The sequence below is a fragment of the Phoenix dactylifera genome, chromosome 6 (assembly GCF_009389715.1).
Source record: "Phoenix dactylifera cultivar Barhee BC4 chromosome 6, palm_55x_up_171113_PBpolish2nd_filt_p, whole genome shotgun sequence".
Taxonomy (NCBI): domain Eukaryota; kingdom Viridiplantae; phylum Streptophyta; class Magnoliopsida; order Arecales; family Arecaceae; genus Phoenix; species Phoenix dactylifera.
The window spans coordinates 4,033,592-4,051,507 of NC_052397.1; the positions used below are offsets into that span (position 1 = coordinate 4,033,592).

At 39.5% G+C, this 17,916-nt stretch overlaps 2 protein-coding genes across 2 annotated transcripts; both read left to right on the forward strand.

Annotated features, from left to right (window-relative positions):
* The first annotated feature begins 1,673 nt into the window (after nucleotides 1-1,673).
* LOC103702186 (sm-like protein LSM1B) lies at nucleotides 1,674-8,132 on the forward strand. Its single transcript, XM_008784521.4, has 5 exons — nucleotides 1,674-2,242; nucleotides 6,036-6,104; nucleotides 6,198-6,313; nucleotides 6,400-6,462; nucleotides 7,705-8,132. The coding sequence occupies exons 1-5, from the start codon at nucleotides 2,182-2,184 to the stop codon at nucleotides 7,780-7,782; spliced, it is 387 nt and encodes a 128-aa protein (XP_008782743.1). The 5' UTR covers nucleotides 1,674-2,181; the 3' UTR covers nucleotides 7,783-8,132.
* A 5,495-nt stretch (nucleotides 8,133-13,627) lies between these two features.
* Nucleotides 13,628-17,667, forward strand: LOC103702230 (transmembrane protein 87A-like). Its single transcript, XM_008784564.4, has 5 exons — nucleotides 13,628-13,977; nucleotides 14,949-15,879; nucleotides 16,046-16,141; nucleotides 16,667-16,803; nucleotides 17,129-17,667. The coding sequence occupies exons 1-5, from the start codon at nucleotides 13,748-13,750 to the stop codon at nucleotides 17,313-17,315; spliced, it is 1,581 nt and encodes a 526-aa protein (XP_008782786.2). The 5' UTR covers nucleotides 13,628-13,747; the 3' UTR covers nucleotides 17,316-17,667.
* The last annotated feature ends 249 nt before the right edge of the window (nucleotides 17,668-17,916 follow it).

Below are 17,916 nucleotides of genomic sequence, written 5' to 3' on the forward strand. Positions count from 1 at the left end.
ATGTAAATCGTTATCTCTTGCTATTTTCTCTGATTGATTTACTAACCCTAAATCTAGCTTCCTTGTTTAACAAATAATATTGGAACTATATTGCATGTGCCTCGTCTTCTCCCTTTGTACTACAAATGACATATTGGATATGAGATCAGACCTCTAGTTTCCAAAATTTACTTGTAAGTTGTTACTCAGATATGGCTTTCTACCACTATACCTTACCCAATTGGATGTATTAAGAGCCCCAAAATTAGGCCCAATCATAAGCTATATTAGGCTTTAGACACACTTCTTTTCTTCTTTTTTTTTTTTTTTTACTGGAGGAGGGGTGTTTATTGAGACAATTATTATAATTCTTTTTTTGGTACAATTGAGTCATAATCCATGGGCTAAAATAATGGATAACCTCCTCCAAATATTTGTAATCATTCAAATCTTAGTAAAAGTGGAATTTAAATCTAGATCTTTTTTTATAACCACCAAATACTTTTCTAGCTTTTTGTATTTGCACCTTCTAGTCTGATTTTAATTTATGAACAATGCATGGTGTCATTGCCACAGTCGGCTTAAATTGGCAAAGGACATGCTTGATATTGCTTTTGTTTTCAAAAAAAAGAGGAGTCGGAGACTAGATTTGCTACTTCTCGTTATAGCACATTTATACTTATCTTCTTGTAGAAATGTTGGTTAAGTAATATTATGATTTTTTTAAAAATAAAAAGTGTTTTTTTTTTGCTCTAAAAATCACAAGGCACTTCTTACATGCTTGTCCACTTTCATGGTTGAGCTGCAAATTGCCAAACATGCTCAAGTGAATTAAATGCATGGGATGTTCTCAAAAAAATTAAATGCTTGGAAAGGATGTGCTCGCTCAATTGGAGCAGCTATCTGTTTTGATATCTCTGGTGCCAATATGAAGAGGGCCATGAAATATATAGTGTTATGTAATTAGCCGTTCTTACTATCAATAAGTAAATTTACTATGACTCCTGCACTCCATCCATTTGACATCAGTTCCACATCTTGTGTTCCACTTGATTTGAGCCTTTCTCGCTCGAGTCCACCCATTCACAAACTACTTCTTTCGATCTCTTGATATATATATTATATTCTCTCACATATATAACATATGTTAAAATATAATGCACCCAACTTCCATTCCCTTGGATGGCTATATATAAAACTGGTAAAACAAGCTTGATTCTTTTTTACCTGCCGCCAATACTGATCTAAAAACTTAAATTTACATTAATACTCTCTTAAAATTTATATTTATTTTTATAACTTTATAAAATATTAATTTTGCACAAACTTTCTAATATTTTTTATAATATTATTAATAAAAACTATATTTATTAATTAAAATAAAATAAAATTTTGAAATTACTTTTTTATCCTCTATCACATTTGTCTTATAAATATTTCTCCTTATACATCTACTTAAGAATATTTTAATTATTTTAATTTAAACTGTTAATTTTTTAATGGCATTAGATGGTATGGATATGTATGTAAAAAAAATAAATAAATATTTTATGAGGATATATATATATGTGAATATTAATTTTAAGTGGATATTTATATAAAATTCGGTATTTAGGAGTCGATATATATAATCTAATGAAGGATACGTGTCCCAATTTGAGACGAAGTCCGTAACGCCTAAAATCCCCACTCGGCCGTATCCGATCTAGAAGTTGTTGTTACTCAATCGGGTGGTTCTTTTCCATCTCTGGTTCCACTTCTCCCCCTCTTCTTTCTCTATCTCTCTCGACCGGAGATTGAGAGAAAAGGGCAATCTCTTTTGAGATCGGAGAAAATTTTCATCCTTTTTATTGAATTTTCTTATTTGATTCGTTCTTATTGATCTTCTTTTTCTTGTTCCGTGGAGAAATTTGTGTTTTGCCGAGGCTAGGGTTTCGATATTCCGGTAATTAGAGATTGGATCTGGGAGAGTTTCGGTGGGAACTAGGGTTTTGGCTTGTTGGTGACGGTGAGGGTAGGGGAAGCCAGGGTTTCGCGGAAAAGTTTGATTTTTGAGGGTTCTGTTGGTTGCGAGACAGTGAAGGGGCTTTAATTTGGTGGTGGGGTGGTGAGGAAGTGGAGAATTCGTGCTGCCAATGCGATTTGTCGCTATTTGGGTGGACTCTTCGGTGATTTTTGAGAGGCCGAAAGGGTTGGGGCTCGATGTCGTGGGCTGGACCGGAAGATATCTTTCTCTCTACCTCTCTTGCGAGTTATCTTGACAGTAAGCTTGACCGACTCTTTCCCTTCTTCTTTCTACTCGCCAGTCTGCTGAAAATTGTAGTGTTCATTTGTTTTGAGATTTCTTTTTCCTTGTTTCTTAAGTAATATTTTTTTCTAACTGATTGGGTAAATAGTTGAAAATGATGCAATGGATTGTTGTTTATCTTTAAGTTGTTCGTCGACTTCCTACAAGATAAGAAAGGTCTCTTGTCTTGTTATTTAATTGCTTAAATTTTGGGTGAAAGCTCATTAATGCTGTTGGACTGAGCTAATTAAGTGGTCTTCGTGGTGGGGTTTTCTATATAGTGTTGCTTTCAATTATACAATCTTTTTCTTTTTTCTTTTCTTTTTTTGGTTTGTATGCATGTTGTGAAGATTTGATTTATGATTAGAAGGTTCGTGCTGTGCTCTTGCCTTCTGTAGTTTTCATTAATATTTATATATCTTAAAGACTTGGACTTGAGTTTTATCTTTGATTTTGGATTTGACAAAGTAATTCATACATTGTTTCTTAAATTTAGTTGTTGGTGTTAATAAATGACCTGTCATGTATGTTTAACTCTTGCACAACTAACTGTCTCCGTATTTCAGTACTTAGTACTAGTGTACGGTACATATCTAGTATGTGTGTTGTTTAACACTAACCATTGCAGTATATGTTTAACTCTTGCATTACTTACTGACAGAAAATGTTGTAGACTTGTAGTTCGTTGCATGTTACTCTCATGGATGTTGTTGATGAATCATGATATCATGCTCAAGTTTATAATAGGGAGAGCAGATAAACTTTATTCATGAGGTTAAAGTTTTGTTTTTGAAAAGGAAACCATGCCCTCATATGTTAATTTTTACAGGTTTCATGTTCACTAGCTTCTATCTGTTTGAAGAAAAGGGTTTGGAGTGAAATTTTGATGATCTAGGTCTATGAGGTCAGCAGCATGTATGTCTAAATCTTTTGTCAATGCTTCACTCCATATCTGATCAACTTTTGCTAAGGAGCCCTGATAACTTTACTTCTGGCTTTAGGAATGACTTTTCTTGTATATTTTTGATGTGTTAAGGGTCCTTGTACAAATTGACGACTAGGCCACTTACAGGTGGCATTTATGTAGTTTTTTTGGTCAACCAGGGCCAGATTTCTGGAGAAATCAGCAAGCATGCTTGTATGAAAAAGAAGTCATAATTGGAACAGAAGTGATCTCAGAGGAAAACCTAATGGGTAGCTGTTGTAGTAATAATTTGGAGGATCTTTTTTGACCAATACTAGTGCTTACATATCATGTTTTAGCTTAAGTTGGATCGAGAGACTTGTAGAATCACAAGAATTATGTTTGAGTGGGTTGGTTGTCTTTATATGGTATGATGCATGGATATCATATTTTGAAGGTTAATATAAATACTTGTTTCATTCTAGTTTTTATGGCCCATGATTGAATCCCTGCCAAACAGGAAAGAGGTGACTAAAAATGCAGACTTTCTTTATAAAGTGGTTTTATGTTCTTGAACCATTGATATGAGAGGATTTGGAAATAAATGGTGGGCAAGCCTCCATGGCTTCGTGAGATTTGTGAACAGTATGGATTTGAATCATTTCTTGCATGTCTAATCGTAAGATGGAATAGTTATTAAAGGTGGTTTGTTGTTAGGTTAGATCAAAGTATATGGCATTTATTCCTTTAAGGTCACTGCATTTTCTTTTGAAACCCAAGATTTTGGTGGGAATTTTAGATGTTGAATCATTTAATGCCCCTCCTTGTGTGTAGATGTTGCTAAAGTTGCTGGGGCACTTTCTTACATACTTCACTTCTAGATAGTGCTGAAAAAACTTGTGGGTAGAAAGATTCAAAGAGATCAAAATTGAACATTGTGAGCAGCAAGAAAATAAACTAAGACTTGCCTTTACCTACAAAAATTCGAACAATCAAGGGTTATGCGAATACATCTGGTTTTAATTTGCCAACGATGTGAAAGTATTATTTGGAGTATTAAATGTTTTAACTATTCTAGTTCGAGTTACATTGGGAGCTTGTAGGAATGCAAATGGTGGGCTGAAAGTGGGTCGGGCTGGGTTAGCCTGACTTGACCCGACAAAAACTTTGACTGGCCAAGCATGTTTTAGACCCACCAGGACATGACTGAAGCCCATGTTTTTCAAATTCAGCTTAGTTGTGCATGGCATAATCAAACCCTAGCAAACTTGAACCTAGACCTACCAACCGAGCTGGTTCAATTTGCACTCCATCTTTGCATAATACACTAAATATATGTTGTAGTCAGACTTAAGTCCTGCAGATCAGACACTCAAGTAATCTCACAGAAAAGATAGTGACCCCAAGAAATCTCATGGAAAGGAGAACAAGAGAGGGATTTGTTTACAAGTATTTGAGACAGAGAGAGATGTCTTCTGACATTTAAGTATTTGGGATTGTAGGTATTGGAAGAGATGAGAAATGAAAGGTGATGTAATGAGATGGGAGAAGAAGGCAGATGTTGGGGGGCTTTGGAAGCAAAGATGAGAAATATGAGATTAGTGATGCGGGTAAGTGGGAAATATGTATTGGTGAAGTAGGTATATTAGATGTGAACGATGGGAGAAGAGGCCACACTTTTCAGGATGATTGATAGCTATCCATTGATTAAGTAGGTGGGGAAATGTTGGAATTTTATCCCGCTAAGAAGCCAATATCTCTACAATCTAGTAATCTATCTAAAATTCAAAACAATAACAAATAACAAGTACTGATTCATCGCTTTCGTTGGGTAGGTGTTGATGCAACCTGGCCTGAAATAGTTTTGGCTTCATAATCCTGATGCAACAGAACCCCTTTGTCTGATGAGCTGGTGCAACCCATTTGCATCTTTAGGAGAATCTCTGCATCAAATACTGATGTTACTCTATTCTGCTTGACATGGATTAGGTTATGCATCCAAATGCCTCCTAACAGAGATTTCTCTGTATGTGCCTGTCATGAAGACATCGAAATGGCCCCTTAAATAACTTTGCTTCTCAGTTCTAATTATTTCTTTCCCCCATTTGTTCCTTTACTTCTTCTCTTTGGCATAGCAATTTTTTTTTTTGGGGGTCAAATATATGTGTCTAAACTCAGACAGATAGAAGCATTTTTGGCAAAGGATTATGAGTTAAATCTGTGCATGATTTGGTCAACAAAATCCATGAGAGCCTGATTATGTTGAGAAAAGTTTTCAATAAAGTTAGATGTTTCTTAGGGTCACTATGTGTTAAGAAGAACTGTTCTCCTCTCTATGTCAGATAAAACTGCAAAATGAGTCTTTTTTCTTTTGAAAAAAATCAAAACTTGAGTTAGTGAGAAATTTCTTGTCTGTCCAGAAAAGCACGCTCTCGCCATGTCCTGTTAACCACCATAGTAGGTTTTTTTTTAATGAGGGAAAATAGCACAAATATCAGGATAGATTTGGATTTTTTTTTGTTTGTTACATGGTAAGTGTTCCTCCTCAGTACACTGTTTATTAATTGCTGGTGGCCATATATATTTGCATAGTTATATATGGTCATTTATTTGTAGACATTTTTAAGCAAGCTTTTGCATATACCATGTGATTATCTTTCAGATGACAAAAAAATTTGTATGATGTCCACCAGCTTAAATGATGGCTGGGTAGTAGAGCCCTTTTTTGTGTGGTCAGTGCAAACATTTCTCCACTTGTTATGTAATACATGGTCTATGAACCATCATACATACATAGATACATGCATGCATGCATGCATACTTGCAGCTCGTCTGTTTTCTCATGTAATTTGCTTCATTTGACAGAAAAGCTTCTCGTATTACTTCGTGATGGAAGAAAGCTTTTGGGAATTCTTCGCTCTTTTGACCAATTTGGTATGCATCTATCATGGCCTTGTTTTATAAATGGTATTATATTTGTTTTCTAATGCTCAGTTGCTTATTTCTGGAACTGTCATCTTTTCACAGCAAATGCTGTTCTTGAAGGTGCCTGTGAGAGAGTAATTGTGGGAGATCTATATTGTGATATTCCTTTAGGTCTTTATGTCATTCGTGGGGAGAATGTTGTGTTAATTGGAGAACTGGTATTGATTTCTCCTGGTTAATTGACTATTTATGTGTTTTTTCAGAAATACTTGTATTTTCTCAAATTTGGTTTCTTATCCTGCAGGACTTGGAGAGGGAGGAGCTTCCTCCTCATATGATTGGTGTTTCAGCTTCAGAGATAAAAAGGGTATTTATGCGCACTTGTGTTTTTGCTTGATGTTCACCTTCGTACTTTTGTTTGCTGTCACTTGTGCACATGAACTGGATGACTTTGAGGTTGAACCAGTGTCTATGCTACTATCACCAGGACACTTGGCATGTGGCAAGTGTCTAGATTTCCTGAAGTTTCCAACACTAAAACCTCCAGAAAACCAGAGTGGAGTTGCATATATACGATACAAACATTTGAAATTATATAAACATATCAGGGATACATGTTCAGAACTAGACTAAGTTGACCATTCAGCTGAACTTTACATTAAATAGAAAGTGTGCTTATGTTATATCGTATCACATTATTGAAAAGATAGAAAAATACAAGAAGCTTTGCTAGAGTCTATGGATATTCTGGGCCAAACATTTGAAATTATATAAACTTATCAGGGATACATGTTCCCTACTAGACTCCGTTGACTATTCAGCCAAACTTTGTATTAAACAGAAAGTGTGCTTATATGGTATCATATCATTTTATTGAAAAGATTAGGAAAAAAGAAAAAAAAAAAAGCTTCGCTAGAGTCTATGGATGTCCTGGCCCAGTATTACCTAGCACTTGAGATAGTTGATTGTGAAGTGCTTCTCTTCCAGCTGATTTGAGGATGCCATTTTTTGTAGTGCGAAATTGTATCTTGCTCTGTCATGTCCTTTCAACTGTTCAAAAGTGCCAGCGTCCAGAGTTCTTGGGAATTGAAGTGTATTTTTTATGTATTCCCTTGGTATTTAGTGAACTTAATAATAGTTGCGGTTGTTTGGTGGCACTATTTTTATGATCATGACAATTTGCTAATATACTGTGCACCTAGTTATCTGTTCTTTTTCTTTTATGTATTTTCTGGGTTGCAGTTGGTGCCTAAATTTTAAAGTATAATAAGTAACTGGTTTGTCCAAAACTTGGATGCATAATCTTCATCTTTATAAACTTTTGGCCTGTTTTCCATTGACCTATCTAGAGAAATGCAATTATCTATAAAGTCCACTTGCTTCCATCTGTTACCCTTTTCTTTTAATTTTTCATGTATAAGTTCCCTGGATCTGACAAAACCAGTTAAATTCAGATGGTCAGCTACTATTTTTCTTTTGTATCTCATATTGCAAATGGATATGGTATGCATCTACTTGTAGTTAACCCGCCCCAAAAATCATGTTGCTCATCTTTTTTGAAATGTTATGTCCTTTCTGCAGTAATGATGTTGTTACATTTCAACTGCAGGCTCAGAAAGCAGAAAGAGATGCCACAGATCTGAAGGGCTCTATGAGAAAGAGAATGGAGTTCCTGGATCTTGATTGATAGCCAAGTTATTTCATCATGCCTACACTCTACCATTTTGGTGAGTTTGTGTCACCCGCAAATTTTTGTCGCGGTTTGGTTCGGCGATGCCTCATAGGAGCTGCTTTTCGCCTCTTTTCTTGAATTTGCTGCAATATTTTGCCAAAATGGCTGTAGTATTGTTCCTCGTATTATAACTTTAATTAAAGCTGTAGAGTGGTGCGGAGTGAATCGATGCTTTTATGATGGTGTTTGCGAAGTGATGTTTCTTTTGATTGAATGGAGACTGCCACGTTTCGACTTAGTGGTAGATACAGATAAATTTACCTTGGAGGCTCTCACCCAGCCTATAATACGATTCTTATTTCTAACTTTCATGCCCCCTTGTTTTCTAAGAATTATTATATACAGTTCTTTGTCTATGTCCAATTTAAAACACTGTATTTTTATCGACTGCAGATCCACTGCTGTTATTCCTAGTCTCTAACTAGGTTTGATTTGCTTCGCAAGCAAGAACCATATTGATTATGTTTGATGACCTACAATGGCTTGTCAAAAACTTTTGAGTGCCCTTACAGAACCTTCGTGGAGTTGTTTTGAATCTTTTCTTTGTTGATTGTTCGGAGGGCATTATAATCTGGGAGTTTTGCAGCCATGCGAAGTAGCTGCCAGGTTCTGGCCAAGCGATATCAGTCTCGAACCTTTGCCATGGGCTTCGTAAGTCGAAGCATATGTGACTGAGGTTGACACCAATGATAGATTGCCAAATGCACGAAGGCCAATTTTCTTAATGTGTCCTCTCTCTAGAATTCTGTGTGACTCGATGAATCCCATCCAGGTGGAGTCGGGATTTGAATACGTTGGCTTTCACCCCACAATAACTAAACCAACTTAGATGTTGCAATGCACCATAAATCACTTGTATTCAAATATTATAAATTATCAAGTATAGGAAGTTTTGTACTGCAGCATCATATTTGCTTTGATTTTGAAGTGAATGCAATTCAGCCAAGGGTGAGTTGTGTGTTGAGAAGCTGCTTCCTGACCAAGCAAGCTAGGAAATCTTAGTAAGCATTGATCTTTTCGGATTTTGGAACTGCCAATGCATGCATGCCTTTGTGTTTTCATGTGTGTAAACTTAATTATTCTTCCTTTTCCTCGACGAATCATGAAAAAAGATTATCGTAAATGTTGTTTCCATGATAACGATTTTCTCCTCCGAGAGGAGAGACAGTCTTCGTACTGCCACATGTTGGCTATCCGCAATGTACGCACACCAAAAAAAAAAAAAAAAAAACTCATTTAAAATAAGGGCCCGACTTGGCGTTTTCGAGAAAAAATAAATAAACAAATCCTTGGATCCACCCCCATCTCACCGGCTGCCGGGAGGAAGATCGCCTTCGTTACTGATACGAGCAGGGCCCATTTGGCGGCCAGGATGCCTTGCCGTCGGCTAGATCTGGAGGAGTTAGTACCGGATTTGGAGGCGGCGGCTGAGGTGACGGTCTTATGATTGTTGAACAAGGAGGTGGATGTGAGGGGGGCTACGCTTGTCCTGTTATCCTATTTGATTTAATTGAATCAGTTGCTGTAGATGGGATTTGGTTACTTGTTTAATAATTGTAAGGTTTAAGCCGAAATTCTAGCCCATTCAATAAATAAGTCGGTTTTGAATAGGTAGATTTTTATTGGATCCTAGCCGATTGCTATTTTTAGACTGTGGATGCTAATAGGCTTCATCTACTTTGGCGCAAGGATCATCAAAGAGAAATTTAAAAACAGAGGCGAGAGAGATGGGAGCAGATGGAGGGCCCGGAGGTGCATCAAGGCATTGACGGAGACTTGGAGATGGAAAGAACTCATCTTTTAATAATATTTTCCAAGAAATTAGTACATGGATGGTAGAGTCTTAGTTATTTGAGTGGTCGCAAGTTGGATGGTTGACATTAGGCAATAGAGTTGATCATGGGTCGGATTTGGATATAAAAAATATAACATTTTAATTAGGCTCAGCACAAAGCTTGATTAAAAATGAAAGTAGTTTAAGCTCGAGGCCTGACTTTAGGCAACCGTGTAGGCTGATGATATGGGAAAGTTGGGTATAAAGGCTAATGAGGTGATTGGGCAGTTTCAAGTATTATATTTTTGGAGATGAAATATCGGTCCACATCTCTCATCTCACGAAGTATATAGGAAAAATCGTCGACCCAGACGCTTATGGAGATCATGAGGTCCGGAAATGAAAATACTATTGCTGATTTGCCATCTTCAAAGAACAACAACTATGATAAATTTTTTCAGAATCTTTTTTCGTCCATGAGAAAATATCTTGCATGCATGTCCTTTGGAAAGTCGGAGTAATGGTATTTTGTAAATACTCACTGCCTGCTCACATATAGCATTCTCTCCAACATGCTTGTTTGCTATGTCTCTCTACAGGATTTGAACGTACAGACTGCATTGGATTTTGGTGACCGCTTGAACTTAGCTAAGAGCACTTTCTTAATGCATGAGATGCGGCTGTATTTTTTTTTAAAGAGAAGGTTTTTGTTTATGTCTTGCATAAGTATGTGTTATTGCTAGAAATGGGACCCGAGGGTGATCGCGGACCAAAGGAAGGAGCTTTCGCGGTGGGCGGTTGTAGAAGGTTGTCTCCGGGAGATGGTGACGGCTGATGGCTATTTCCGGAAAACCTGCAAAAAAATCTGGGCCGGAGGTTCCGGCAAAGGCCCTCCAATGCTTAAATCAGAGAGGAATTTGGAGATAGTTTTTTAGTGGAGAATCCCAAGGGTGGAGGAGGAAGAGTCCCCTTTCTTCTTGGAGTTTTTCCTCTTTATAGGAGGTGATGTGGCGGTTACACGCCATCAGGTGTTATGGCGGAGATTTTGGACTGAAAATACGTTACCTCAATTGGCCTAGGAATTTGAATTAGCTGGCCCTTGATGGAGAATGGAAGGATTTGAATTTGGCAGCTGTTGTGGCGTAGATTGCGGGGGTCGATCCCGGATATGGAGAACGTGGTAGCCATTTCGATTCGGAGATCAGCTTGTTTTCGTTGGAGTCGACTATGGGTTTTGACTGGATCCTTTCTAGCCTCGAGGTCGTGTGGGCTTTGCTCAATCAGGGCGCGCTTACCGGGCTCGCATTCGTCGGACTCATGGTTGCCGAGGCTTTTTTAATAAGAAGGTTTTTATTTATGTCTTGCATATGTATGATATGCAAGAAGTGAAAGATTTTTATGCTATCTTAATCGATCTTCATAATTTTTTTTTTGTTACTATCCATCTATAGAAGAAGTAAGGATGGCGAGATCTGAAATGTGACACCATATCCTCTAGGTTGCAACTTGCATGCTAGCCATGCCGATTTCGCTTGTAATTTTTTTTTTGGTAAATACGGCAATTTACATAGCTTAACTTGAGTACATCCTGCCAAATCACGAGAAAGTAAAGAGTACAAAGGAGAGAGAATGTCTCATGTATCCGGTTCAATATTAGAGACTTGTTACGTAGTGTTACCGGAGTATCTGGTTCCAAAAGAGCATGATATCAATATATTCCCTTGGTAAACAAGTACCAATAAGTAACAAAGAAATTCGTGATCAAGAAAACTCGACCATTTCACCAACTTCCATTATTTAGACAGTAGAGTCATTTTCAGGTATATTTCCAGTTGCCGCATAGACAAGCCATCTAGCTTGCAGCGACGGTCGCAAACATTGGGCAGCTTGGTGGGGAAGTGGGAGAAGCATGATACGAGCGCTCCCCCCTTGGCTCAAAGCTCTGCAAAGGCCAAACCGCCCTTGTTTTGTTCACACAAACTCCCCCGTATTGGCGAAAATGGGTCAACAATACGCTGAGCTGAAAAGTTGAGTTGAGTTGAGATAAAATTTCCCATCCAATTAGGTCTTGATCAATCTCATTAAGCTGCAAGCATGTCATCTCCAACCACTCCTAAAATGCCATAACAAATATATAAAGTTAATGGCCTATATGCCATGTATTGCTGGATTAAGGCTACGAATCATTTACCATTTCTCTATCTGACATGGGTTCGGCTTGTTTGGATAATTTAGCAGAATTTTTGGGCTGAATTTGCTGTTAAATCCGTGGATTGGGTCATCCATTTAAGCATGACTCGTGTCATCCGAATAACTCCCACAACTCAAATTATTTAAGCAGCCTTTAACACATGCAGGCTAGACAAACCAACAAATCTGATTTCTATAGGATATCCAATCCAATTTTATCAAAATATCGAAACAGGTTCTCAATCTTATTATAATACCATACTAAAACTTTTTGGTAGGTCAACATGCATGCAATGTATTTCTCGTTTTGCATGGCATTAGAAGATTAGTGCAATCCATGGAGGGTGGTGTGGTTCACAGGTAATGGAGCCGTTATGTGGCACCACTTTGATACCAAACCAGTTTGGTAACTAGCCGAGTCACCTTCTTATTATTATTATTATTATTGTTGCTGGTGGTCCAAACCGAGAACGATTGACACAGCGGTGTGGACGGGGTTCCGTCTGAGTTGTCTTGGTTGGTGTTGGTTACGCTCCACCTTCCACCGGGAAACCTGCGAGCAAGCCTCGCACCACCACTGGGGTAGTGGGGGCCCTCCGACGATCAAGTCAGAGGAGATTGGAGGAGGAGGAGAAATGATAATAGCAAGCAAGAGAGTGCTCTGGAAGATATTGCTTACCCCCCCTTCTCCCCCCAGCCGCATATATACCTGGCTGGGGGGTCTCTCAGGGGGGTTTGTCATCGTGGGGCGCGATGGAGTGGCCACTGACATGGCCGTTACAGGGCGTCGTGGAGCAGCGCTGGGTACGGCCATGACAGGGCGTAGTGGAGTTCCGCTTTGTACGGCTGATACAGGAGATCGTGGAACAGCATCGGATACAGCCGTTGCAGGGAGTAGTGGAGCAGGAGGCCTCGGCGTGCCTCTGGGAAGCAGCCTGTCGTTATCAAAAGATCTCCGACTCGGGGTCGGAGTGCTGGATCAGGGGGCAGCCGACTCGGGGTCGGGCTGCGGTGCTGAGGATATCCGACTTGGGGTCGGATTGCTAGATTAAGGGGCAGCCGACTCGGGGTCGGGCTGCGAAGCCGAAGATGTCCGACTCGAGGTCGGGCTGTGGAGCCGAAGATGTCCGACTCGGGGTCGGATTGCTGGATCAAAGGGCAACCGACTCGAGGTCGGGCTGTGGAGCCGAAGATGTCCGACTCGGGGTCGGATTGCTGGATCAAAGGACAGCCGTAGTCTTCATGGGCGCGCGTGCCGGTCACGTGGAGCATGGCGGCTTAGTTCCCTTGTAACAATTATTATTGTTGTTGTTGTTGTAATGTAAATTAGTGCAATCATGGATAGCCATCTAACTTGGTTGAATTGGGGCAAGTTGGAAGTACGCAAGACTAGGCTTTCTAAAAGATACTTAAGTGTTTTAGCAAAAAAAAAGATACTTAAGTAGGCACTCTACCCCAAAGAGAAGCTTCATCCTAGGAACAGCGTGCCTAATGTGTCAAGTTGTTTTATTTTAATCAAGTTGGCCTTAAGCCGAACATCTGTACCAGCAACCGAGCGTTGAGTTTGCTTCAAGCTAGTTAGATTTAAACCTGCAAAAGGGTTGCGTACAGGCGGGTTTAGGTTTGGGTTTGGGCTTGGGTTCGGGTTTGGGTGCAACTTGCCTGAGGTACAGCAACCCAACCGTTTCAGAGAGACGAGAACAGGACTCAGGGAGTGCTTGGGACCCGGCGGAGGGAGGGGAAGGGGCACGTGGTTCCAGCCGTCGTCACGCATCCCGACCCCTCCCTCCCCCACTAAAGCGGCGCGTTGCGACGCACGCAGTTTCGTACTCTTTTACGTCTTAAAACAATGGCAAAACGTTGGTCAAAATCCTCTCAATCTCTCTCTTGCCGAGCTGTAGACTAGATCCGGCTCTCCCAGAGAGAGCGAGAGGTCGTGGCTCGCTTTGTGCTCTAATGGCGAGGACGGGTCCGTTCCTCTCGCTCGCGTTACCTCCTCCTCTTCTTCTTCTTCTTGTTCTGGTATTCTCTGTCTGGTGCGTTGCTGAGGCGTCGGTCCACGACTACGGAGGGGAGAGTTTCACAAGCCAGGGCAATGCCTTCATCCTTCACGGTGGCAGCGAAGGCCTCTACGCCTCCCTCCCCTCCGCCAACTCTTCCGCCTCCTACGGCGCCTCCTTCATCCGGTAATCCCTTCTCGCTCTATCTCATCCTCAGATGTTGCGTTATTTTCGCTCTTCTGTGCTTGGATCTGAAAGCAGAGCTGTATTAGTGTAGATACTTAAATGGGTTGTTCTTTATTTTAGTGCTGAACTTTCATTGTAATATGATCGTCAAATGTGGGAAGGGGGGAGAATTTGGACAAAGATGGGAGCTTTGTTAGCATTTCGCTATTTAACAGGCAAATGGAATGGAATGATTCATGAGAGCCGAAATTTGGTGACCTGGTTGCTGGCATTTATTTGGGATCTTCGGGGTGTTTTTGGTCTGGGCTGGGTCATTTAGCTCTTACCTTTCCCGGACACCAATTATGGAAAGAGGTTGATCACCCATTGCAGGCGAAAACAGTGAAATTTTTCTGTCAGCTTGAGGCTGTCAGTCGCCTATTTCTGTAGGATGGAAAGGTATAGTTGGGTGCATGGTTGGGCATCCACTCGATCTCTAACTGCAACATGGTAGCATTTAGCATGCACAATTATAGGAGATGGCGTGCAAATGCGAATGAATCCAGTAGGGCAGTTGTATAGTGTGTAGTCCCTGTAAGATGTCCATACTGCAAATCACCTTTTAATTTAATTATGGGTGAGGGTGAGGAATCTGATTCCATCTAATTACTTGTATCACCACCTAGGATACAAGTCTACTAGATACAGTCAGACACTTCGGATATGTTATCCTAGTATGGCATAATAGTGCATTTAGACACCAACAAAACTAAGAAGATGTCAAGAATTCAAAGGATTTAAAGTACATTTTCTTCATTAGATAAACATGCAAATAATCAGTTTTTATTTAAATATAGACATACAAATGGTCAAGAAGAATAGTGAATTTGTACAGATTTGGTTATAGAGCTGTGACTATGAGCAATGATTCTTATAGAAGCTAATTCTGTCATTCTCTTGTTTTTGATTTCCACTTTTCTTCATGAAATCAGATTCGAAAAGATCACTTTCAGAATACCAAAGAAAGCTGCTGCAACAGGGAAACATGAAAGCCCTTGGACAGTCAAAGCCATTATTTTTGAGGTAAAAGATCGAGGGGCAATTGGTGGCTCAGCCTATGGTGGTCAAAGAGCCATTTGCTGCACACCTGATCTAGCAAAAATAGGCGCTTGCACGGAAGGCACAGTCATCTATCGCCTCTCCTCCCACAGCCCTGATTGGCCGCAAGTATTTACTGCTTCCTTTAAGGCTGGCGATCTTGAGGCAACACTACCATCCCAAACCATACAGATCACAAAAACTGGGATGTATAACCTCTATTTCATTTACTGTGATCCAGCGCTTAATGGACTGGTCATAGAGGGGAAGACCATATGGAAGAACCCTACTGGTTATCTACCAGGAAGGATGGCTCCTCTCATGAAATTCTATGGATTCATGTCTCTTGCTGTTGTGGTTCTTGGCGTGTACTGGTTCTCACAATATGCAAAGTTTTGGAGAGAGGTTATGCCACTTCAGAACTGCATAACACTAGTCATTGCTTTGGGAATGTTTGAAATGGCATTATGGTATTTTGAATATGCTGAATTTAATGAAACTGGAGTCCGGCCAAAGGGAATTACTTTCTGGGCTGTAACATTCAGTACTGTTAAACGAACAGTCTCGCGTGTGTTGATCCTTGTTGTTTCCATGGGATTTGGTGTTGTGAGGCCTACTCTGGGTGGACTCACTTCTAAGGTTACTCTGCTTGGAGGCACATTTTTTCTTGCATCAGAGGTTCTTGAATTGGTGGAAAATGTTGGTGCTGTAAGCGATCTTAGTGGAAAGGCAAGATTGTTCTTGGTTCTCCCAGTGGCAATTTTGGATGCATTCTTCGTAATTTGGATATTCACTTCTCTCTCCAAAACTCTTAGCAAACTGCGGGTATGGATTTTCTCTTACTACTATACTTGTTGCTTATTCCTATAGGAGTTTTCAACAGAAATTTACCTTTTTGGCTTCTGCTGTATAAAAGATCCCTATATTTGCATAATTGGAACTTAATTCCAAAAGAATGTATAACTGTTGGTCTTTGTGTGATTGGTGACAGATAAAACGGATGACAGCCAAGCTAGATATCTACAGGAAATTTACAAATGCGTTGACTGTTGCTGTTGTCATATCTGTTGGTTGGATTGGTTATGAGGTGATTCTCTATTAATTTGCATCTTAATGGTTGGTGACCTTAGTGTACTAAAGAAACCAATCATGATTATCAAACCATACTGATTTTTTAAATTTTAGTGCATGCTAGGGTGGTGCTGAATTTTCTTAATTAAAATTAATTTTCTGCTCTTTCTCTCTGTCCAACAACATTATCTAGTAATTGCTAATATTTGGTGTCGAAGACACTCCAAAAAAAAAACCAAACCTTGCTCCCTCATGTTGACTGTTTCCTTATCTCTTTAAACGTAGTGTAAATATTACCATTACCTTCATCAAAACAAGGTATTAGAAAATTTTCACTTCCAAAGCTGACTCTGAAAAGGCCAATTTTTTTTGTCATATCTCAGCACGCACGCTTGTTCTGAATTGCATCATTTTTCCACATGCTTGAGAACTATAATATCTTCATGCCTGTTGTTGTAGAAGTTCCCATATCTAAAATCTCTCCTAATAATTAATTTGACATATTTTGTATCTTAAGTAATTAGGGAGAATCTCCATGCAGATATACTTCAAGTCAACTGATGTGTACAATGAGCAGTGGCAGAACGCCTGGATTATTCCTGCCTTGTGGCAGTTCCTCTCCTTCTCTCTTCTCTGTGTCATATGTGCTCTTTGGGCACCCTCTCAGAACTCAATGAGGTAGAACTTCGATCCCTTAGATTTCATTTCTTTGCTTCTTCAGTTTTCCTTCTGCTTGCCATGTCAGTCAACACAATATGTCCAAATACCTAAACCTCATATGTGTTTCTGTTAGAAATGACAGAGCCTTTCCATTAATTCATTATTTGCTTTGTCTTCATGCTTGTATGATAAGCACTGTTGTTATCAGTTGGTTTTTTCTATATGCGCTTGAAAGCTATAGGCTATTTAAATGATCTAATAGGCAGCAAATCCGAATGAAAATAAAAGAATATTCTTGATGTGAATATTATGCGTTATATGTTACGGCAATATTTGCAATCAGATATGCCTACTCGGATGATGGAAGTGAGGAGTTTGACCGAGAGGATGTCCTTTCACTAATGAAGCCAGGACCATTTACTTCCAAAGAAAGCTGGAGCTTTTCTGTGTCACCTGATGCCAAAATGCCTCCGGGAGTTAATACTGCCATTTCGCACAATGGAGATACTGAAGAAGACAAAAGGGAGTAGTAAAGACTCAGGCTGTTCTGACTTGCATTATCTGCAGCCTAAACTGGTTCTAGTTATCCATCAGCAAGTGTCAAAATTGATGGCATGTTTTATTGGATCTTTCGCAGGGAAAATACACAAGTCTGCTGATTTTAGCTATTGAAGGAATTACCACATGATGACATAAGCATCAGTTGTAGCTTTGTTTCAAATCTCTTATTTATTTTATCCTTTTCTTCTCCCTTGGATTGTACTACGATCTCATAAGTGATCATTATGAAGTCATGCGACTCATTTCAGGGAATCAGTTTATACCACAGCAACAGAGAGACTTAATGTGTTCTGCTTCTTATGGTACTTGACATTGCGCTCATAGATGGATATGGTATCACAGCCTTGTCCAGTCAAGTTCATCTAGCTGGTGCTGTTTCTGAAATGTCTTTGATCAAATAGAAAATTCATAATATATGATGCAGAAGGCGTTTATTACTGCCTGAAGTTTAGGCAGTAAACTAATGATGAGCCTGTTGAAGTTTAAACAAGAAGCTAGTAGTGCATCATCTGAGTGAAACAATGGAGCTTACAAGCATCTAGCATTAAGTACTAACTAGGCTGATGATAC

Bases quoted from the DNA above. Each gene is read 5' to 3' on its own strand.
- LOC103702186 (XM_008784521.4), top strand. From the start codon at position 2,182: ATGTCGTGGGCTGGACCGGAAGATATCTTTCTCTCTACCTCTCTTGCG. The intron at 6,314-6,399 runs GTATTGATTTCT...CTTATCCTGCAG, and splicing joins TTGTGTTAATTGGAGAACTG to GACTTGGAGAGGGAGGAGCT. The intron at 6,463-7,704 runs GTATTTATGCGC...TTTCAACTGCAG, and splicing joins CAGCTTCAGAGATAAAAAGG to GCTCAGAAAGCAGAAAGAGA.
- LOC103702230 (XM_008784564.4), top strand. From the start codon at position 13,748: ATGGCGAGGACGGGTCCGTTCCTCTCGCTCGCGTTACCTCCTCCTCTT. The intron at 16,142-16,666 runs GTGATTCTCTAT...ATCTCCATGCAG, and splicing joins TTGGTTGGATTGGTTATGAG to ATATACTTCAAGTCAACTGA. The intron at 16,804-17,128 runs GTAGAACTTCGA...ATTTGCAATCAG, and splicing joins CCCTCTCAGAACTCAATGAG to ATATGCCTACTCGGATGATG.